At 40.2% G+C, this 23468-nt stretch overlaps 2 protein-coding genes across 5 annotated transcripts; both read right to left on the reverse strand.

The window, feature by feature from the left end:
* Positions 1 to 3519: 3519 nt before the first annotated feature.
* Positions 3520 to 15600, reverse strand: si:ch211-195b21.5 (zinc finger protein 318). 4 transcript variants are annotated; one of them, XM_041050090.1, is made up of 9 exons: positions 15238 to 15299; positions 13322 to 13442; positions 10056 to 13141; positions 9323 to 9944; positions 7605 to 8208; positions 6305 to 6378; positions 6103 to 6199; positions 5896 to 6014; positions 3521 to 4959 (listed from the first exon to the last, which is right to left on the reverse strand). In XM_041050090.1, exons 3-9 carry the CDS (start codon positions 10220 to 10222, stop codon positions 4414 to 4416), a joined length of 2229 nt encoding a protein of 742 aa, XP_040906024.1. In that variant the 5' UTR covers positions 10223 to 13141; positions 13322 to 13442; positions 15238 to 15299; the 3' UTR covers positions 3521 to 4413. The 4 variants fall into 4 exon arrangements, with proteins under 4 accessions (XP_040906022.1, XP_040906021.1, XP_040906024.1 ...); XM_041050088.1 differs by lacking the exon at positions 13322 to 13442 and having other exon boundaries at positions 3520 to 4956; positions 10056 to 10201; positions 15238 to 15600; XM_041050087.1 differs by lacking the exon at positions 13322 to 13442 and having other exon boundaries at positions 3520 to 4959; positions 10056 to 10201; positions 15238 to 15600.
* Positions 15601 to 18077: 2477 nt separating this feature from the next.
* fam98a (family with sequence similarity 98 member A) lies at positions 18078 to 23354 on the reverse strand. The gene is made up of 8 exons (XM_041050703.1): positions 23225 to 23354; positions 21987 to 22135; positions 21517 to 21651; positions 20791 to 20972; positions 20506 to 20586; positions 20294 to 20410; positions 19701 to 19868; positions 18078 to 19422 (listed from the first exon to the last, which is right to left on the reverse strand). Exons 1-8 carry the CDS (start codon positions 23260 to 23262, stop codon positions 18766 to 18768), a joined length of 1527 nt encoding a protein of 508 aa, XP_040906637.1. The 5' UTR covers positions 23263 to 23354; the 3' UTR covers positions 18078 to 18765.
* Between the last annotated feature and the right edge of the window lie 114 nt (positions 23355 to 23468).

Below are 23468 nucleotides of genomic sequence, written 5' to 3' on the forward strand. Positions count from 1 at the left end.
GTGGATTGGTGCATCCCTAATTTAAACCTGATTAACGCCTGTGTGTAAAAGGGGTCTCTTTCAGTGACATACTATCTTTACTGTTTTGGTTCTATCTCAGAGCAACAAGTAACTGTTTTAGCAAAAAAAACTGTGATAAACCACGACCCACTCAGCAGGAAACAGCAGACAGATGTGATCAGAGGCCAGCTGAACATAGTCACTGTCATAGTCAACTTTATAGGGAAATAATATTTCAGTGTTGTGTTTCTAGTTGCCCCCAAGTGGCTAAAAAATGCTAACAGGTTTACACAACTCTTTGAACTCTGTGAACTTTACACTTTTTATTTAAAGCTGTTTTATGACCACAAGTGGTCAGCAAAACCGTAATATATGGCTACTAACCTGCTAGCAAACAATACAACCAGCCGATTCAGAGAAGCATGTCTGAGTTAAAGATATTCTGTGGAGATTTTGATCACTAATTGCACTATGAAACAATTCTTTTACAGGTGGGTGACCATTTTGTTTGTTCTCCTACATGTGCGTGATACAGTAAACATTCCTGCCATTGTTTTGACACTATATCAGGTGATCTACAGGTGGTGGTTGGCCTCCAAGAAAAGCAGCCATGCCAGAAACAGAGGCAGGAGAAAAGGAGATTGCTAGTGAGCAATGCAGGTTTCCAAAAAAAAAAAAAAAACTTTGCAGATGTTTTATGAAGAAGTAAACAGACACTGGGGAGGACATGGGGAACATGTTAGTCCAAGTTTCAGGAAAAATGTTTCTTTAGCTCGGTAGTTGCTTGATGTTTTTTCACGCAGCCCTTGTTTACATCACCTCTACTATTCCATGTAAGACAGCTTGCATACACTCGACTTGTCTTATCTTGTGCGATGGAAAATATGGTTTCGGTTTTATGTTTTCTTTATGGGGGAGTTAATGAGATGAGACAGTGTGTTAACCATACAGTGTCTGAGAGCCGGAAGAAAAAAAGACAAATGAAAGGTAAAAGGTTAAAGGCTCCATAGAACTGTAGATGATCAGTGGGTTGAGCACTATGTGAGACCCCTTCAAATTAAACACTCATTTTATTCAATAGTAATATAGGTATATTGCTTAATGCCAGTAGAAGCTGATTGTTTGCACATTAGCAAACCGGTGAGATCTCGTGACTTTAATGTCTCCTGTGGTTATTTGTTGTATTTTACACAAACATGACAGACAACCTGTTTGAAAAGTACCTCACAGGCACATGATGCAGATCTGAGAGCACAGACTGATCCAGTCTGTTGTGAACTTGTATGGGGCGTTTAAGAAAAAACAGCAAAGGCAGCAGAATGAACTTCACCCTCTTTGAACAACAGGCTGTTACAGACGGGGGCAGCTTGTGACTTGCAGTGACACACTGACGGGAATGCAGCAAGGCCAGAATTATCAAACTGTCCGGTGTTGTTTGACTGCACGCGACTGCGCAGACATTCCACGACAAACCTGTTCAGTATTATGATGAGGAATTGATAATTACAGTGTTAGTCTTGTAACAGTCCTTACACCTTTCATGAGGAAGTCATGGTGAAAATGAAAGAAACTCTCTGTACTTTGTCTTCTGTCCTGTAAAATAAAGGTAGAGTGTATGTGTCCACCAGCATGTGTCTCCATCTGCTGGGGAACCGTGGATATAACAGCTTAGTCAGTGTACTGTATGGCAGAATTCCTTCACCCTTCCCTGAAGTAGAGGTAAATCACAGTTACTTTCCCATGCAGTGGGTGACTTTGATTCACGATCTCGACGGCGGGATGCGGTCTGCGACCTCACGGCAGACTACAGACCAAATCATGGAAAACATTCACTTAACTGTTCAGAATCTGGACATTTGAAATCTACAACTGATTCTTATGAGACTCCACAAACTGGACCTCTTTGGTCTTTTCAAATTCAGCCTTAAATTGAGAAGTGTTTTGAGATTAAGATTGTGCCTCACTTCACTATCAGGAATTATACAATAGTACATTTTAATAACTTCTGATGAGGTTCTGGTGTCAGTAAAGAAGTCCTGTTTTGGATCACAGTAATACTGCAGTACTATAATTAAGTACAAATGTGTAGTTTAATTAAGTTCTGTACAGATTTGAGGAACTTTACCTGAGTGTGTCCATTGTAGGCCACTTTATACTTAAATGTGTTTTTGTCCACATGTATCTGACAGTTGTAGTTACTATACAAAGTAAACTTTTACAAGTAAGACTTATGATAAGCTCATAAAATAAGATGCATTGCTTTGCATTAAACTGCAAACAGCATATCAAGTTTGTTAAATCAGAATAATCTTTATTGTCATTGCAGAAAAGAAGTTGTACAGTGCAACAAGATTTTGTTTCAGCTCTGTAAGATGCCCAGTAAGACAATAAGTCTGTGTGACAATCTCAATATAAATATAAATATAAATATAAATATAAATTACGAGGGCACTAGGCATAGTAAATGTACAGTATGGAGTGTTGTGTGGTATAGATGTAAATATGCATATTACTATTAATATAGATCTGACTGGATAGAGAATATGACTATGAGAATATACATTTATTATGTACAGTATAGTGCAAATTGTCATATTATTGACATTGCAGCAGCATGGTAACAATGTCAACTGTTGACATGGTTCGTGTTTCAAGCCGTGAGTTTCTCGGACTGGTTTAGAGCAGCCACAGCTCTGGGGAAGAAACTGTTCTGCAGTCTGGTTGTATGGGTGCGGAGGGCTTTATAGCATCTGCCGGATGGCAGCAGTTCAAACAGGTGATGGCACGGATGTGTAGGGTCTTCGCAGATGCTGGTTGCTTTCCTGAGGCACCTGGTGGAGTAGATCTCAGCTTCATCTCGACAAGCTACAACATTTAAATGCTGCTTACATGTTAATGCACCAGTAATAATAATAATAACATAATAGAAATACAACACAAACAGAAGTAGTACTTTTTATGTTTGATAAAGCACATTGTGCTGATATTACTTACCTTTATTTGAGTATTTTGAAAGGTGTGTGTGTGTCAGAACTGTCACTACTGTGCTGTAGTACAGTAACCCCTTTTATTATTTTGCATTCATAAGGCTCAGGCCCTCAGCAGACAGGCTGATGTCTTCTCATTTTTCCTGTGAAGAGTTCCATCTCATAACGTTTTCCTCAGTATCTCCTGGATTTTTACAGCAAGCGGAGGACGCTGAGCTTGGAAGGTAAAGTAATATTTTTTTCTGGCTCACTGGGTTGAGTGTTGTGTTGGTAAAACACTTCTACCTACAAGTAGAAATTTTGAGTTTCTATATATTTTTTAATGCTTTTCATGTGTTGGTAAAATGTTCACAGACAACATCATTTTCAAAATATCTAATCTATCAATACAATATCCACATCCTCATTGTGACTACATCATTATGAAACCTTTTGGTTATGTTTAGGGTCTCACAGTCAAAGTTAGGGAGGTTAGGAAAAAGTCAGGACTTGAATTACAAAACAGGACTGTTTTGTTGCCAACCCCAAACTTACATGTTAGGCACAGGATGGACACCCAGCTCTATGAAGGTACAAGTCCTGACGCCAGCATTCACCCCGACCTCCTCTGATGTAGCACTCAGAAGTTTTGGTTAGAAAATTCTGATTATACCGAACGACTGATTTCCTATCCCACTAGCTCTGCAGGATTCTGCAGACCTACTATAAAGAGATGAACAGCTGTGACAACATTTGACTTTTTAAACTTCTTTTATTAAGCTGTACACATATTCCTGTATTTTCATGTAGAAAGTCACCACAGGATACATGGTTGCCATCTTGGATTTCAGATAAAAATGGAGACAAGTCAGATCAAAATGGAACTCAGCTTGAAATGTTACATTTCTAACACTGCAGTGCTGTTGGCCCTTGGAAAATATACACACAGTAACAATGACAGCGAGAAACATACAACACATTGAATTAAAAGATGAAGCCATGAGGACATATTTGAAACGTCAGAATCTTTTGGAAAATGCATGTTTTAAAATATGGCGACAGCTAAAAGAGAAGATTTATATTCATTTCATCTCTGTGTGTGTCAGTCTGGATGTGTTAAGCCTTGGTTAGCACAGCAGACTGACTACAGCTTAAACTCTTCGCTGTACCAGATGCACAAAGATGATGCTGATTATTAATCTTTTCCTTCGAATAAGGCTGACTGCAAACAAGTGCACTTCCTAATATGTCTGGCTGTTCCTTCAAGTACAATGACTCACTCCCGAAAGCCGACCTCCATCTTCTGATCACACTTACAAAAAACAGAACAAAGTGGGAAGACCAAGAAAAAAAAAACTACATATTTACATTTAAGTTTAGAAACTTGCTCAACAAGCAGCTGACATCATCTCAGGAATCTGACAAGATTAAAAAACTGACAAAGCTGTTACGACTTATTACCCTTCGCCTTCTTCTTCTTTTTCTCCTTCTTCTTCTTTTTCTTTTTCGGCGATTTGACTTTAGGTGTTTTTCCTTTGTCGTCGTCACTGCTGTCACTGCTTTTACCTTTTTCACTGCCGTATTTCTCTCTACTGTGCTTTTTGTCTTTGTCCACTTTGACTTTGTCGTGGCTCCTGAGGGCCTGCTCCTTGTTCACCTCCTCCTTGACCCTGACATCTGAAGGAGGTGCCGGTCCTCGGGACACTGTTATGAGCATCCTCTCCTTGCTCATCTCCTCTTCCAAGGAGATTTTTCCCTGACTCGCTCTGTGATTTCTGTGATCGTCATCTGGTTTGCTTCTGTGATCTCTCCCGTCTCTCCAGTCTTGTTGGTAGTCTCTGTGATGTCTGTGGTTTCCTAAATCTTTCTGATAGCTGTAGTCCCTATGGTGATCTCTCTTGTCTGAGGGGTGTGGCTGTTGATTACTGCTGCTGCTAAAGCTGTGTGAATGTCCTCTGCTGTCTCCAGCCTGCTTACCCATCAGCACTTTCTGCTAAAAAAAAAAAAAGTGTTGAGACTAAAAACACATGGCAGACTCTTCATCCCACCTTTGAGTGTGACCATTCTGAACACGATGAAATACTTTCACATGCTACATTATATGAACATGCTCATCTCAAGTATCCTGAGGCCTAAAGAGTCCTCTAGTGACTTTCTGAGGCAGCAGAGCAGTGTATGCTGGACTGAGCTACAATATTAACAGTATTAATAGTACTAACGGAACAGATCACTCGGTGCAAGAATGGGGTTCACTTATGAGAGGGTTAAGATGTGCAGTGCATTCAGAAAGTCTTCAGGTCCCTTCACTTTTTTTCCATTTTGTCTTGTTGCAACTTTTCCCTCATCAATCTACACTCAATACATAACAAAAACAGAATTCAAACATTTTTTGCTAATTTAAGAAAACTGAAATATATTGACATAAGTATTCAGACTCTTTTCTATGATAAAGTGAACTCAAGTGCCTCCATTTCTCTTGATAATCTTTTTAGATGTCTCTATAACTGGAGTCCACCTGTGGTGAATTCACAGGTGGACTGACAGTCCACGTCCAACCTGACAGAGACTGAGAGGATCTGCAGAGGAAAATGGCAGAAAATCCCCAAATTCAGGTGAGGAAAGTTTGTTGCTTTGTACCCAAGAAGACTTGAGGCTGTAATCACTGCCAAAGGTGCTTCAACTGAGTACTGAGTGAAAAGTCTGTATACTTATGTCAATGTGTTATTTCAGTTTTTCTTTTTTTAATAAACTGGCAAACAAAATTTAAAAACCCTGTTTTTACTTTGTCGGAGTATAGAAAAAGATACACACACTTGTTCGTCATATACATTCACTTTACACTCACACGTTTTGGTCTTTTGGTGGGATTTATCAACAAAAATATAGAATAACACCAGCCCTGCCCAAAAGGAGGTACCGTGGTACTTACAGCATCAGAGTTACTATGTTGGTGGATAGCTGCATGCTTCTCAGCACAATTAAAATCTCCGATGAACTCCTCACAATCCTTGCAATAAAATCCAATCACTGGTACCAGAGAACTCAATCCTGCAAATGAGACAAGACAAGCAGTGAAGCATATGGAGCACCTCAGTGTGTGGAAGACAAAAAAGGTGAAAGTGAAAAAATGGGTTACCGTCTTGTTTCAGCAATTCCTCCAATTCTTTCACCAGGGATTCCACTTTACTTATTTTGGTTTGTTTCTCTCTCTTCCTTTCCTCATCATCAATCGCCTGAGAAACACAAGTTAGAATTTGAAAACCAAAGGGTTGAGACCTTCTTTGATACATTTACCTTTCTCACTGAGCGGTCAGTGACACAGCAAGGAAATCTTTTACCTTCTGTTTGTCAGAGGTCTGAGACGCCTGAGATGTGCCACTGCCGTCACTCTTCGCCCGCTTCTCCTTAGTTGCTAAAAGAGGAAAGAATAAGATAATCTTGTATTGTACATTAAAAGCATTAAACAATTAAAATCATCAGACCATGCGGTATCAATTTCCAACTGACTCGGTTACACCTCCACGTTCAGCTGTCACAAAATCTTATCCTTGACAACCGAAGAGAAACAAATCTAAAATCAGCTCGATACATCTCACAGTTCTAGGATAAGGATACAACTGGGCAAGTGAAGGCACAAAAAAACTATGCAAAGAACCGCTATGGCAGACTTTTAGACTTTAATTATGCCTCCACACTGGAATTTGCAGATGAGGAAACTTTTGAGTTTAGTGTCATTTTTGTTTACCATCATGGTCATCATCCAAAAATGGTCTAGGAAACACACCTGCTGTAGCGGGGCCTTACCAGAGAGGTGGTTCTGAGTACTTTGGCAGGTGTTCATATGTCTGTCAGGGGACAGTTGGTTGTCACCATGACAACTGTGCAAGAGACAGTCATGAAACTTTACAGGTGTGAAGTTGAGATCTCATGGTCAATGTTTCCGACCACCAGCAATCACATACAAAAATATTTTATGACTGACATTACTGCCTATAGGCAGCAAAAGGAATGACTTTCCAAAAATCTTTTGTAAACAAAAATCTTTTGTAAAGATTAAAGAAGGTATTACAAGGGATTGAAGAATACCTCTTAAGGACTTTTTACAGGTAAGGTGATTTAAGCTTTAACAGTAGATTTTGCTGTTACTACTGAATAAAAAAACATAAAAAGATCAAAACTCTCTAACTTCCCCACTTTGTCTGCAGCACACAGGCAAAAAAAGGTCACAAATATAAAATTTCATCTTTAAAAGAAAGCCTCATTATTTTCAGAGAAGAGCTGAACTGCAATTCTGAGCGAACGCTGCCTGAACTGAAGTATCGAGTATATTCGTGGGAATTTTTTTCAGCTGTGGATAATGACGGAGTACGTCGCCCAGGATGGGTCGGATCGATTCATTGCTGTTTTTGTTTTTTTTTAATGTGATTTGCTGGTAAGTAGAAAAATATAGAATATCTCCAGCCTTATACTCTAAAGGTTTAGCTTTATATGATGTATATGACATAAGTCATCCACAACAATAAAACCAATCAATAAAGCTGATCACAATCTGTATTTATGATTACTAAATTTACCTATAAAACACTAATGCTCAGCAGGCTGAATGCTGAAATTGAATCTTTCTTTCAGTACACTCACCTTTGATCAGGGACTGAAGAGATTCCAGAGCCTGTCGTACATTTGGGTTATTCATCGCTGGCATTGCCAAGCTCGCTGCCTTTGGGTCTGAACCAAGAGGCGCAGGAGACGGCTGCTTCTCCTCCCTCTGCCCCTTCATTTTCCCCATCATCTTGCCGATGTCTGCTGTGCCCAGACTTTTTAATATGTTCTTGATCTTCTCACACTCACTGCTGTCCAGATTGGCAGCGGCTACACTTGAGGAAGTCACTTGAAGGGGTTGCGTCAGATCAAGCGGATCCCCAAAGCTACTGAATAAGGGCTTTGACTTATGATCCTGTTGACTGCAAAGAGGAGAAAGGTCCATTTTGTAGGCTTGTTTCGCTCCAGTGTCTTCATTTCCGTACAAAAACGACTCCTCGTCATCGAGCTCATCAGCTTTCCTGACCGTGGAATCCTCTTGACTTTGTGGTTGGAGCCAAGAGAAGTCACTGCCTACTCTCTCATGGGGAAGGAGCACGCTGTCGTTTTCCAGTGATGATGAATTCTCCTGACTGTCGTACTGTACTTGCTGATGTTTGTACTCATTCCCCACACACTGCGCTTTTTTGCTGTCATCAGAGGCCTGTACAGAATGAAGGCAACAATAACATTAGACTGGACAGACGCCTGCTCATTCACTTTGCTAACTTGCAAGGCTATTTGGAAAATAATGAGGTACAGTCGCTGCATGCAATAGTTTTAAGAGATAGATGAAACACATACAAACCACAATTTTAAGTACTTTATCCAGAATTTGCATTAGGTGTGTGACAACTGACTGAATAATTAAATAGGTGAACCTTTTTTAATGTTAATTTTTCTAAAGTCTTTCTTTTGTAATGTACTTGTTACACCAAAACTCTAAAATGGACAATACTTCCAGTGAGCAAAATCTATACAATTTCTTAAATAGTCATTATAAATGATGAAGGATACTGTTTTAATACTGAACAATTATGTGATTAACTAATTTAATAACTGACAATCCTATTAATCAGTGAACACAGAAATGCGTACTCTTTAAAATGTAAAGGCATTCAGAGACATAAGTGGTTCTGCTGCTAAAACTGTAGCTAAAACTGCTGCTTTATGTGGTCGATACTGAACTTTTTGCTTTGACTGGGACAAGGGTTGGGTGATATGGCCTATAAATAAAGAATAATACTGAAATATTTTTAGGCTATATCGCAATACACAATATATATCTCGATATTTGAAAATCTCTTCTAAAACATGTCATAAATGCTTGGGTGGCCTTTCGAACGGTTAACCAGATTTATGGTATATTTTGCAGAAAACTGTTGTTTGTTCAACATCTTCCTTGCATATACACAGATAGTGAATCCAGTGATTCGTCTGCCTCCACCTTCTATTGCCCTTTCTGAACTCTGAGTACGCACAGTGTCATGGGCTCGAGTGATCCCACGCCAAAGTGATTCTCATGCCATAGCTTAAAAAAATGATGTGACAGTTTCACTCACAGTTCACAGTGTCCCCAGCAGAACACGTCGACATTTCTCAAGTATATTAGAAACATTAACCTAAATGCAACTCTCGAATTGGGCGTGTATTATGAACATGCCCTTGGTGTGATCTTGGTGTAGCCAAATAGATTTTCTTCAAAAATGACACCTTTTGTGGAGGTGCTGATAACCGACTGACACGAGACATTTTGTAGAAGGAATGATGAGCTGTACCTGGATGGTGAGGATGGCATCTTTGAGGGTGGGAAGCCGCTCTTCCAGTTCTTTGCTGTTCATGACCAACTTCAGTCCTTCTAACAGACTTCTCCCTGTCAGCTTATTACTGTTGCTAACACTGCTGCTACAGCTGGGGCTGGGGCTCCTCTTTCTCTTTTTGCCTTTAGCATGGCTCTTTTCACTACTGCTACTTCGAGACTTGGACCTTCTGACCCGGCTCTTGCTCCGTGCATGGCTTTTCTTCTTGCTTCGGTTTCGACTTCGACTCCTACTGCGAGGCCTGCTTTTGCTTCTTGCCCTGCTTTTGCTCCTCGCCCGACTCTTGCCACGAGCACGGCTTTTGCTCCTTCCTCTGCTTCGGCTGCGTTTTTGGCTTCTGCTTCGTCCACGGCTCTTGGCTCGAGATTTCCCGCGGCTTCTGCCACGACTTCTGCTTCGACTGTGGGTTTTGCTCCTGGCCAAAAGCTTCTGAAACACAGGGTCTGATTTTGCTGCGTCTTTCAGGACGCTGGCCGACTTAAATGCATCAGCAAGGTTGTATGCCATGTTCCCTTTCAGATAGTCGGGGAGAGGCTTGTTGGCTGCAATGCATCTCAAGAATTCCTCACTAGCTCGGTCACTGAAAGTAAAAATACATGTTTCAAACACCAGAAAAAAAAAAACAAAAAATACATCAAAACAACTGTTCCAGCTTAGACTTATACAAAGGATTTTACTTTGACATATATACCTGCTGTCTGGAAGATGATGGTCCACAGAAGTGGGATTCCACTGTGGGATCTGAAGGTGTGGTGGTTCTGCATGAGGGACGATCTGTTGGCTGCCTCCCATAGCAATCACTGTACTATGGTCTATGGAGAAGCTGCTACAGTGGGGCTGAGAGTATTCAAAATTCATGTTATAGTGCTGTACAAGTCAGAACTGCAATAGCATATTTTTGGCATTTTTACTCTGTGTGACCATTAAAATGGTGTTCCACAAAGCCAACACTTACAAATTGGATTTACAAATTATAGGAAATTTGTATTCAAAAGGGATAGCTGCACGAATTCAGAGTTTTTAAATCTCTGAATAACTGCACACAGAATGCTAGACATTTACACATTTAAGAGATCAAAATAGCAACTGTTTAAATTGTCTGAGGTTACATCACAGTGTAAAGACGTTTTTTACAATTTCCCAAGGACTGACGTTGCATCTTGTCGCAAATTGTATTCACAGATTGAATATGCTCAGTAGCTCAACCGCGATAACATAGTAACAAATAATCAGGATGCTTGAGTCAATGCTTTTATAACAGCCTAGATGACCTAAAGGCCCACATTAACCTACAGGCTTGTGTGATGGCTTTTCTGCCACAGAGGAAATAAACTCCTGGAAAGTCAAAACGAGTTGAAAGCATCTCACAATGTGCTCACTCTAGAAACGGATAAGAGAAGGAATCATTTGTCAGCAGCCAAGAATTATCCTTAATACTCTCATTACATGGTGTCTTGGTGTGAGGAGCTCAAAAATGCTACCACCAAGAGGTCTGACAGGAGGGAGTGTAAATACGTGACTGATGAACAAGCTACACAACGAGAGATTTATGTTTTAATGATCATACAGTTGTATGCAAAGGTTTGGTCATCTCTGGTCAACTGACATATTTTGAATGTAAGAATGTAAACTGTATGCAAACAAATGTTTTCAGGAGACTCAGGGTAACTTGATTAATAACAGTTTGATCCAACCAAACTCTTATTATCTCATTGCTTGACTGCTCTTCTGAGACACTTTTTAGGGACAAGCTTAATTTTAAAGACATAATCTTATAAAGTCTTTTATCAAGTAGATGTATTTAAGTATTTGATGGTACATAACTTGCAGAATTGCTGAAATGGTGCACATCAGCTAGGAGGTGTGTTAACCCCTTAACACAACAACAAATTCAGGTTATGGGCGTGCTGCTTGTCAGAGAATGGTACTCCCTTTTTACTATATGTCCGTTTTCTGCACTTGAAATAATCCAGACAGTGTTGTATGATCATTTGTATTTCTATTGCTGGTGGTATTTCTTGCAGAATAGTGAAAAATGTGCAGCGTGTTGCTAGTACTGAGCCCAGGGACTACCTTAAAGAAAGACAGTTAACAGGTTTTCTTTAACATTTCTGCTGTATTTTGTGCAGAACACAACAGGAACATTACATGCTGTTTTGAGAATTTGAGAATTTGAAAATGAATTTGAGAAATTCATTTTCTATGTCTAACACACAATCAAACTGATCTTTACTTCAAGCTGATAACTACTCTTTTTGCAAGTTCCATATTTAAACAAGACGTCTACGCCACATCCACAGTAGCTACTCCGTGCTGTAAGGCTGTAAGTAGGGCTGTTACAATAATTGCAATACCTCAATACAGACAGGCCAACAACAGGAGATGGTAAGCAACTGCTTTAACTGTGTTCAAGTTTTCTCTTCGTTTCTAACTTCAGTGTGTATATTGAATGGTAAAGCCCTGTGGTCGCTCCAGCAGCTGACGACTGGAAAAGTATATGTCTGATACTTTGATTAATGTTTATGTAATCTGAAATATTTCTATAATGTTGTGGATTTGCTTCAAAAACTTTTTTTGTTATGAGTTATGATTTACTCTAATTCTTCCAGGGGCTTTGTAGCTTTGTAATTCATCATGGAAAGTGCTGTTATTTTTGGATATTTCTGAAAACAAACAAAAAACAAAGACAAACAACCCCTTATGTGTACTTATTCATCTATTATTTACAGTAAAAACGGCTGTGATCGTGTTCTGACTGAAACTGATGGCAGCAGCTCACTGGTTTACTGATTTACAAACACAACTGAAGAGTTCTATGCTGCTGTCTCTACCATTTAGATAAAGATAGTAATCTCAAAGTTGTGGGTGAAGTGGTGCTCTGCCTCTGAAAAGACAAGCATACAATAAACTAAATATAAATAATATACCTAATAATAGCCAAACAATAAAGCGTATTTTTATATAGTACTAAAATCAGGATAAAAGAAGTCATTTGCAAAAAAACCCAAAAAAACAAACAAAAACAAAAAACACATGGTGCTAATAATGCATAATGTGCTGTTGAGCCACTGTAAGTCATTGTATGGGGAAATTCCTGCACTGTGACAGCCCTAGCTTTTTTACATACAATGAAATAAATAATTACATGGATTATAAACAGTCAAACAAAGTGGACAAAAGTGTTGGGAAAAACGTACAGTCAGACATAAATAATAATAATAATCATCATCATCATGAACATTAGAAACAACTGTAATAATTGTAAAACGTTATATGGGCTGCCTCTGAATTGATTTGAACAAATTACGCACTTGTTCAAAATCACCCTTGTGAAAAGAGGACAGCCCTCGCGGACAGATGTCTTTCTAAACTGTCCATTTACACAGTTTAAAAGTTCTGAATTTGTACCAAAGCATGAGCATTTGTTGCAGTCTGCAGCTCATATATTACAGCATCTTGTCTTAAAAAAAATAATAAAATCCAATAAATAAACAGGAAAGATGTTAATATATTGTGAATAGACACATATTACTGTGCAATTTTAAGAAACTTTCACTTAAATTTTTCCTTTTGACTATACTTCTACACAGCTACATTTACATTTATTCAGTTGGCAGAAGATGTGAGTAAATAAAGCACTTAGTAAACCAGTAGTGTAGCTTTGTCTGTGCCTCCACAAGTTCCTTCCTCTTTTTCCAGTTACAGAATGAAACTGCAAACACCTTTCTGCGCGGTCGCTGGCTCTGCCGATCCTTGATTCCTTTGTATTTTTCATTGCTAGACATGGGAAACAACATGGAGGACATCTCCTGTTAACAAACAACCAAAAACGTAGATGTACGATAATAGTACAGATGTAATAACTACTCAAATTAGCAAGTATTTCAGGCTGCATAATAGTTGAGACCTATGTATTTAATTAAGCACAACAAACAAAAATTGCTTCTGCTGACTTACCCATCTCTGATGTAAAGCAGGCTCATAAAGCGTTGTGGCCAGTGCGGGTGGCTGATCTGTACTGTGCCGGCAAATTTAACCGCAATGTCCGTCGTCAACTGAAATGACTTCTGCAGCACAGCTGTGAGGAAAATGGGAACTGCGTGGTAGCCAGGATGCATGCGTGAGAATGCTTCTGTGGCCTGACAGGACCGAAATTCAATCGTAGCTGCAAACAGCACTTTCTAGCTTCACAGCCACAGATTTACATGCCATGTAAGAATAGTTTTACTTATACCTCGCCACATTCAGCTGCTGTTATTGTACAGAACAGGTTTAAAAATCTTGATGGGAATCACGTAGAAGAACTCATGACCCAGGTCTTACGCCTATAAATGTAGCTGATCCAAAGCTCTTATGCCACTTTCAGAAAGTGAGCTGCCAACCTGCTTTTCACTGTCAGCAGAGACTCTGGTCTGACATGTTGCTCTTGACTGATAAACCTAAGAATTATATCAAAAATAATCAAATAATTTACCAGTTAAAAGTTAAGTTTCGCCTATGTTCATTGCTCTCACTCTCTAACTTGATCACTCATGTGTGCTATTTGCCTGTAGCTGAGTCTCTCCCTCTCTCTCTTTTTTTCAGTGGGTTGATTAAATTATATTTATATTAGTTATCATTTAATTTATTTTCACGTCTGGTGGCAACACCAGTTCACCAATGCAGAGCAGCATGTTCAACCCAGCCAACGCAAGATGACCCATTCAGACAGACCCCTGACACAAGTTTAACTTGTGTCACTGTGTCGGTATGAATGGGGCATTAGAAGAGCTTTACACTTTCACATAAACTGAACTGTAGCTCTGATAGAACACGTAATGTCATAACCTAAAAACTATGATCACAAGTAAACTACTGACATAATCTAAAAATAAAATAAATAGCCAAATAAATATTTGTTAGCTACATGATCCACTTGCATCTGTGTTCTTTCACTGGTTTTATTATTGATACATTAGATCAAAGCTCTTGAGGTCAGGGGTTTTAAAACTGGCCCACAAATTAATCTAGAATTTTTACTATTATTATTACTATTTTTTCCCACAAATTTCTAAACAGGTCTTTTCACATTCTAGCAAGATAAAAAAAAAAGTAGCATCATTTTTTTCCTCCACTTTCAACTTAGTGCATCCAAACTGTGTGATGCTTTAATGTGTCTCTATAAACATTAAAGAAGGACAACTGAAGTGAACAACTGAGTCTAATGCAACTGCTGCCTGTCTCATCTGTGAGGAGCATCAGAGAGGCCTGGACATTGTGGAATGTGGAAAAAAAGGAATGTGATTCTTCAGTTGAGGCCAGCTGTGACTGTCTAGGAATAAAATTAGAAAATCTTATGCTTAGGTCTCTTTTAGATCAGGCACGGATAACTTTACCCATGGGCCTACACTGAGCTGAGGGTAAACACCGCTGATTTTATATAAAGAAGAAAATTAATGGTAAACAGGACTGGCAAGAGGGGGAGAACACCAAACTATTTCAACAAGATAACAAGTCTGCAGTTAAGGTGAAAGTTAAGGAAACTTGCAAAATACACCCAGACCACACTGGACGAGGTCTCTGTCAAAAATCACTATACTTAAGACCGGTTTCTTATTCTGAACACAACTGATGCCGTATGTACAGCGTAGCTACGTCTGCATAAATACATAAAGCGAGGCCTCTGTACACGTTTCACTGGAAAAGCTATAAAAGAACACATAATGCTGTTTACTCATGGGGTACAACAGCTAGCTACATGTGTAGCTAACTACCACTCACAGTGGTCTATGATGTTTATTCGTGTTTAGATTTAGGTTATGCTAGCTAACCCATTATTTAACTCATGTAATTTGAAAAGATTAGCTAGCTTTATTATCTTATTGGGTACGTACGCTGATGAAATGCCCTCTCGGTGTCCTGTTGCCGTGGAAATGGCTATCCGGTGCTGAAGATAGTCCGCAAGGTCCAGGTGGTGGCCCAGGTGGAGGAATACCACAAGACCCTCTGTGTCTGAAAGGAGGGCCATGAGGTGGTAGAGGTCCGAACGGCGGCGGGCCATGTGCAGGTTTACCTGGGCGGTACATGGTCCTGTTCAAAAGAGCATGCTAGCTTCAGTGTCGCCGAGGGAGGAAACAAAAATGAAGGGTACAGCTGGTTCCAAGCAAACGCGAGATTCTTTTTCCACACTGTTACGCGCTCCTGTTTCCACTGTATGTTGCAGCCGCCGGAAGTACAGCAGTGACAGAGTAACAACATCCTCCGCCGCCTCCTCCTTCTTCTTCTTCTTCTTCTTCTTCTTCCTCTACTTCTGAGTTTCCGGCAGACTGGAATGCCACCCTGCTGCCCCCCACAGGCTGGGGTTAGAATGCAGTTCGGAGTGATTCTGTTTAATGGTGTCGTAGCAGTGAATTCAAGGACCGCTTACACAGTGCTGGTTCTCGGTGTGATTCAGCAGTCTGTTCATTGTAATCGTCTTTGTGCCCACGCGTGATACTGCAACATAAAACCTTTGTCTGTCTTCAAATTAACAGGTGAATTCCACGAATAGGTGTTTCACAGCATGTTATTTTCTGTAAATTCCACACAGTCCATGTTCATGTTTGTCCATCTGTGCCAGCCAGAATGCCATGCCAGCTTACAGGGTCCCAGTCTCAGTCTAATCAGAACAGCTGTGTGCCCATCTCCTTAAATAACAAAGCTCTTTCTTTAGACTAGTTTGTATAGCAAAGTAGTGCCATCCCTTCTTTTCATTTTCCCATATGTTCTGCCACACAGCTGTGATGTCTCTCTTGATAATAGATTTGTGCTCATATGTCCCAGTGAGAACTCTCACATCTACAGTGCTCAGCATAAATGAGTACACCCCAACAGATTTGTCATAAAACCTTTAGTTTCCTTTAAAAATCAACATTTTCTATAGGATACTACAAAATTCTCCCACAAACTTGGACCACTGATTGCAAACAAGCTTTGTTGAGTAAAAGTAATTTTCCTAACAAATTCATTCAAGACCATGTTGCAAAAATGAGTACATCCCAATGAAAGTCTTAGGAACAAAGGTATATTTTAGATTACAAAAGTCTAGTTAACAAGGATTCAACCACAGGTGAGTCTAATTATTCATTAAACAGGTGTCCGGCAGACAGCTGACTATAGAATGAATAGAATGCCTTTTATTGTCATTACACATCTTTTTACATGTACGAGATGAAAAGCAAGTCCTTCTCTAGTGCAAACATGTATGTAAAATATATACAACATAGAATAGAATAAAATGCATTTAGTGCAAAGAATGTAGAAAATTCAAAAAAGGGCATTATTTAAAGAAAACCCCTTCCCATTTCATGCTGTCAGCAATGGCACCACATGGAAGAAAAATGTCGTAAGTCCTGAGAAAGAAAATAATTTCTTTACACAAGAAAGATGAAGGCAACAAGAAGATCAGCAAAGCTTTACTTATAAGTCAGAATAATGTAGCAAAAGTGATACAAAACAAAGATGGAACAGCAACCATCTCACAGAGACGTCCAGGCCGTCCACGGAAGTTAACACCTCAACAGGAGCGCATTCTGATGAGAAGGGTTGAAGAAAATGCAAGTTCACGGAAGTTAGCTAAAGAAGTAGAAAGCCAAACTGGAGTGAGTGTTTTCCCCGTGACACAATACGGCGTACACTGCAGAGGAATGGCATGCATGGGTGTCATCCACTAAGGAAGCCTCTCCTAAAGCCCATGCACAAAAAAGCCCCCCTAGAATTTGCTAGGGCCCATGCTGACAAAGATACTTACTACTGGGACTCTATACTCACAGATGTACTGCTCTATACTGAAAGAGAAGATGCTACCATCACTCCATGCCCTTAGTTGTCGTGCACTTTTCCAACATGACAATGATCCAAAACATGCACCTAAGGCCACTGTTGCATTTCTGAAGAAGAACAGGGTGAAAGTGATTCAGTGGCCAAGTACAGTATGTCTAATGATCTGAACCCAGTCGAACACCTGTAGGAAATTCTGAAGAGACAAGTTGGGCATCACTCTCCATCCAGCATCCAGGCTCTAAAGGACGTCGTTCTTGATGAATCAATGAAGATCGATGCTGCAATATGTCGCCAACTTGTTCATTCCATGCCTAGAAGACTTGGTGCTGTCCTTAAAAATCATGGAGGTCATATAAAATACTAGATATAGTAGTTTTTGTAGTGGGTGTATTCACTAATTTGAGTAAAACTAAAGATTTTGTAATCTAAGTTATATTATTAACCTTTCATTTTATGAGTTATACAAATGTTCTATAAAACTCAGTCTTGTCAAAATTTTGGAAATTGTTCTTGTGCTTATTGCTATATTCCTTACTTTTCAAAGTGGGTGTACTCATTTATGCTGAGTTTAAAGTCACTCATCCAGTGATATAGTTGATATATTTTAGAACACTTAATTTACATCAATTCATATGCCTGAGGTAATGAACTTATTTAGAATACCCGACATAGCATATTCATTTAGAAATCCCTGGACAAGAATATTCATACACTCGTTCCAAACAAAAGCTCTACAAGTTTTCCCTCGTATTCACTCAGTGACAGAATGTAATTACTGGAGCTATGAGGTGTAGAATTTGAATCCATGAACTCATATTTAACATCTTAATAAAGACATCCTTAAATTTTGCATTTTGCAAAAGCATTTTGTAGTTCCCTGATTGAGACAATCAGACCACTGAATAAAAAGTGATAATCTCATTTCAGATTTTATTTTGCGTATTTACACATCCATGCAAACCTTCCAACATCCAACATGTATGCACACACATCTTCCATGGGCAAAAGCTGACATCTTTTAAATAAGTAACAAAGGCGATTCCAGTTAAATTTACTGAAAGAAAATGGGACTGGAAACCGTTTTTCAATGAATTTTCAAATTCAACTTAACTACCAGAATTTCAAGAATCATACATCTTAATACTGACGTTCACTTCTTATGTCAGTAGGTGCACCAACATTGAAACCTTAGGAACTTTCGCTATCTTTCCAAAAAAAAAAAAAAAAGAAACAATGTCCAATATAAGGCTAATTAAGTGGCAAAATGAGGTCAAAACAGCAGAGTCCAACTTATCAACTAACTTATCAACTAGTCCAACTTATCAACTAACCATTTATAGCACAGCTGTTGGCTTGAATACTACATAGGAAGCAAAGAAAACATAAAGACACCAGGATGAAAAAGCAAAAGGTCTACCCTCTGAGGTACAGCAATAATTCCAAAACAGTCTACAGTGAATGTATACGGGTCTGTATGAGTGTATGTCCTAGAATCTCATGCTGTAAAATTTAAGTTAGGATAATAAGGCATTTGAAATCCATTCACCAATGATAAGGAGTCAATCTTCGTGTGGACTCTGCTGAAATACCCCACACTGTCTTCAACTAGTGTAGTGTCTGCTTTGATTAAAGCCAGCTTGGTTGTAGTGCTGGCCTGCGTGTTGGAAGAACTGTTCAAACTGTCCTCCTTGGTTAAAATTCGAGCCCCCTCTCCCTCCCCAGCCCCCGCCTTGTCCTCCGCCTCCGCCTCGGCCTCCCCTTCCCCTGCCCCCGCGACCTCCTCGACCCCCACCTCTCTCCTGATGCCAGCCTGCATCTTGGTGGTAGTTGTCATGGTAACCACCTCCTCCTCCGTGATACCCAGGGTCCTGGAAGCCTCCTTGGTTGTTCCCTCCTCCTCCTCCATAACCACCTCTCCCTCCTCCCCCATGATGACCTCCTGCATCCTGATAGTGGCCCTGGTGGTAAACGCCTCTTCCTCCTCCATCTCTTTCTCCCCAGCCTCCCTGCACCTTCCCCCCTCTGCTGCCTCCACCTCTTCCTCCCCTGTCTCCATGTCCTCCTCCTCTCTCGTAGCCTCCACGGCCACCTTGGGAGTAGTGATCGTAGCCCCCCCTGCTGCCTCCGTGCCCACCCCCGCCATAGTGTCCACCGCCCTGGGGAGCATCCTGACGCTTCTGCCAGGTAGGCATCTCTGGTGGAGGAGGCTCAATCTCGCAGGGTCGGCCTCCCCTGTCTGGCACTCTGCCCATTAGAACCTAAGAAAAAGACACATATTGAATTAAGACAGTTCAAAGCATGATCACTACCTCGATTTGATCCCACTTCTGTTGTTTGCATGAGATTAAGTTTCAGTTATTTTCACTGAACATCATGTGTTAAGCAAAGGGTCATAAAACCAAAACTGAACAGATGCTGATGCTTTAGCAAGTTTTAGCAAACATCAAATAAACAGAGTGTTTTAACTCTATTAAAACACTCTGAATAACAGATGAAACAGAAAGGAATACCTGGAACTACATTGTGTTTAACCTACCTTGTTAATAGCACAAGCAGTCTTCTCTCTTATCTTGCCACTGCTTGTGCGTAGGATCTTAGAGAAGTCTTGTCGAGCAGCAAGAAGATGGGCAACAGATGTTTTACTTGTGGTGCAGAGGGCAGATCGCAGAGGCGGGTAAACTTTGGCCAACTTCTCAGCATGTGTCTGCAATAAAACATTCAAAACAAAAGTTTTTATTTGTTTTTGGAAAGCAACACTTCGAGTCCATCAGTCATACATTGCAAATATGTATGCTATGTAGACTGGAGCAATTTTTTGTTTTTCTGTGGAATATTTAAAAAAAAAAAAAAAAAGGGGTTTACATTACAGATGTGGTTTTTAATTTCTCAACAAGCTTTCAGTGTATATGTCAGGCCTTTTTCACTTTTTCATTCCAATCCATTCTATTTAACAAACTCATAAATGACTTTTGTCAGTCTTTTCCCTTCTCAGCAGGGCAAGAGCACCCCCAAATGGATAACAATGGCCTGACAACTGCTGAAGCACACGTGTACACAGAATTCCTGTTTAAAATGCCTTGTGTGTCATTTAACTTGGAATCTTTAGGACCCTTCCAAGTTTTTACATACCTTCGCTCTGTCAGACCAACCAAAAGACTGAACTGTGACGTCAAGACGTTTCAGCAGCATCTTCCTTCTGACTTCATACTCATTCACTAATGCTTGGTTTATAGCTTCTATTTTTTCCTGGCAAAATGAGAAACAAGCACAAGAGAAAGGTCATTCGCTTATACAGAGTTCACCAATTGTATTATATTTCTTTGTCATTTTTCAGTATTTACCAAGTGCACAGGTCCAAGGGTCTTTTTCATCAAAGGCTCTCCTATGTGATTTGGTGGGACTCGACTTATGGCTTCTTTCAGCTTAAAAAAAAAAAAGGTAGAAACCTCAGAGAGTAAAGCTGGAATGTGTAGAAGTAGACTTCTTCAGACACTGTGGCAGTGGCAGTGGTACTGACCCTGCTGATAATACACTATAGGCACAAAGTATTATCAGCAGGTTCAGTACACATATCATGCTGTTGTGTGAGTGCACAGCCATCTCTCTGTGCCACTAGAACAACTGACCTTCTTTTCAATTCCACTGAAGAACTGGAACATGGTGATGTTGGCAGGAGGCTTGGACATGCCCAGCGCCATGCAGATGCCCTTCAGTTCCTGGAACACAGGGCTGCCTGACTCCTGGGCTTTCTTCTGAGGCTTGTTAACCAGGATCATCCTTGATGCCTCCAGCTCTGATACCAGAAAGGCTGAGATAGAAATGGATTTGGTTAAATTGTAATTGCTGTTAAAAGGATGCTTAGGTTTCAGAAAGTCATACTTAAACCCTTGTTAGTGCTATCAGGAACTAAATAACCTTCCTTGTGGTTTGTGTAGCTCTTTGTGTGATACATACATGTCTGAGACATTAACAAGAAGGCACTGAAATCATTAAGCGATGGCTGCGACTAAATCTCAATACAATATTAGTACACAGTTTTCACAAGTGAAGTAGGAGAAGGTTGTGTATCATCACGGTAGCCAACCTGTTGACCTATTCATATAGACCCCTGAGTCATTGTGTCAGTCTGAATGGGGTATCAGTGAAAACAGCTGTGTCAGTATCATGTGGCTCCACAGAGAGTGGAAAAAGTAACCGCACACACAGGCTGCTTATGCTGCCTTCTAGTGGTGACTACATGCTATGTTCATGCCCAGCACAGAATAGCACTTCACAATATATGACTATGGAAGATTTTGTTACAGGTGGGTGTGAACACATTTTAGAGATGTTGCAGAGTACTGTTATCATACTGAGAAGCAGCAGACAGTCTGTCCTGTTGAGGAACCGCTGAGTGATGTCTCCACTGGTAAGGACAGAATAAGGACAGGCAAGCTCTGACAGCAGACCACTCATCTCCAACTGGAAGCTCTCTGCCTCGCTTGGACCTGGGTGGGGCAGGATAACAAACATATCAAAAATGATGTTACAAGACAGACAAACAAACTGGTTAAATGTCACAAGTACCCAATCTTGGCAGACCTCAAACAGAAAACTGGCTTTGTGAAATATGCAGCAACAGTGATTAAAAAGCAATCGAACCTAATGACTTACTTACCAAAAAAATGGAAACCATGGCATGTGCCATATGTTGTATAAACAGAAATATATGTGTTTTATGTTTCATTTCTTTCCCATTGTTATCAACCTTCAGCTGACAAGAAAAGGAAATGAGGAAAGGAAACTCTTCTGTCACTGTTCAATATATATATACATGTCTTACAGTTAGTGGCGTGGACATTCTCCTCCAACTTGCAGTAGAGTCTAAGCTCTGAGACAATCCAGGCACAGAGCTTAGTAAACTCAGGTGAAGCTGCACCTCCATTCACAGCAGAATCCAGAGCTCCTTCCTCCAAAAGAGGACCTTGGTACCTGCAGTGACACACACACACATGCAAACACCCACAACTCTTTGCTTCCCTTATCAGTACTGCAAAGTGGTGGTCATGGGCGTAGATTTGGCTATGGACGGCAGGGACATGTCAAGGTGTAGATGAATTTTCACCAAGCAATACCTTTATCAATCTCAGATGATCTTGTCGAGATGCCACAGTTGTGTGTTTTCAGAATGTTGGTTATTATGATACACAGTGAAAGACTGAAATATGAGGGATGCCTGACTATGATTGAACAACCCCCACCTTCAAATTGCTTTATGCATCGTTGAGCAGCTGCAGCCTGGCAGTAGCAGTAGAGGGGTGGGTGATGAGCAGTAGTTACTTAAGCATTTCACACGTGATCTAATTTGTGACTGGTGCTCAGACATGGGGTGATAGAGAGCATGTGCACAACTGTCTATTTTGGCTGTCTGACACAAAATGACACAAGATAAAACCAAACCTAGGACCTTGCCTTGTTTGTATGAGCCACAGTGAGGTGTGGCTTAGTTTGCAGAGACAAGTTTGACACTTTGACACTTCAGTGCTCTTGCCAAGTATTGACAGCATTCACTGAAAATGCCCGACCACAATTTAGAATTTGGCTATTTAAAGACATGCCCTCCAAACAGCGGCTCAAGACAATCACTTATGTGTATGATGTTACTGGACATTTCAGAATATAACCAAATAACCAAGAAACACTTGATAAATCAATAAATCGTGCATTATTAGAAAGTGGGGCTTAAACGGGTTAAGAGAAAGGAATGTGTTGGAGCTGTCCTTATATGAATCACGCCGGGAGCAGCTTCTGCTGACGCAGCTAATGACAAACCATATATAACCACCCTGCGTATGTGTATTAACAGTAATATGTCTGGAAATATAGAAAACCACTATGTACATAAATAGTCAAAAGATATTCCATCACCGTCTGACTAACGTTAGTCACAACAGCAAATTAGCCGTTAAGCTAAAGCAAGCTACAGTGCACTGCGCTAGCTAAAACCGGACAGACAGACAAAGCTAATCATAGAAGTAACAGCTCTCATACAGCGGACGACATATTACGTTTTTTTCTTACCCTAAATCTTCAAGAGAGACGAGGGTGTCATTCTCCATCCCAGTAGTCTACAATTATGTCTTAAACCACGTACTATGAAACAGGGCTTTCACATCGGCCACCTCAACTCAAACACGTTTGACTTCCTCACCTTCTTCCATGGATTTTTTTTTTTTTGAAGATAGGCAAATCAGCTCACAATAGATTTACCGCCACCTACTGGAATGGAGTGTAAAGCGGTTGAAAGCCTAAACCTGTTTCTTAT

Source organism: Toxotes jaculatrix, chromosome 11 (assembly GCF_017976425.1).
Source record: "Toxotes jaculatrix isolate fToxJac2 chromosome 11, fToxJac2.pri, whole genome shotgun sequence".
Classification (NCBI taxonomy): Eukaryota; Metazoa; Chordata; class Actinopteri; family Toxotidae; genus Toxotes; species Toxotes jaculatrix.

What these genes read in the sequence shown, in the direction of transcription:
- fam98a (XM_041050703.1), bottom strand. Translation starts at nt 23,262, where the DNA reads ATGGAGAATGACACCCTCGTCTCTCTTGAAGATTTAGG. An exon ending in GAATGTCCACGCCACTAACT is followed by an intron (nt 21,652 to 21,986) that starts GTAAGACATGTA and finishes TGCCCCACCCAG; the next exon opens with GTCCAAGCGAGGCAGAGAGC. An exon ending in GTTGGTCTGACAGAGCGAAG is followed by an intron (nt 19,869 to 20,293) that starts GTATGTAAAAAC and finishes GTTTTATTGCAG; the next exon opens with ACACATGCTGAGAAGTTGGC.
- si:ch211-195b21.5 (XM_041050087.1), bottom strand. Translation starts at nt 15,429, where the DNA reads ATGTACCGCCCAGGTAAACCTGCACATGGCCCGCCGCCGTTCGGACCT. An exon ending in ATGCCATCCTCACCATCCAG is followed by an intron (nt 8,209 to 9,322) that starts GTACAGCTCATC and finishes CATTCTGTACAG; the next exon opens with GCCTCTGATGACAGCAAAAA. An exon ending in TCTTCAGTCCCTGATCAAAG is followed by an intron (nt 6,379 to 7,604) that starts GTGAGTGTACTG and finishes TTCCTCTTTTAG; the next exon opens with CAACTAAGGAGAAGCGGGCG.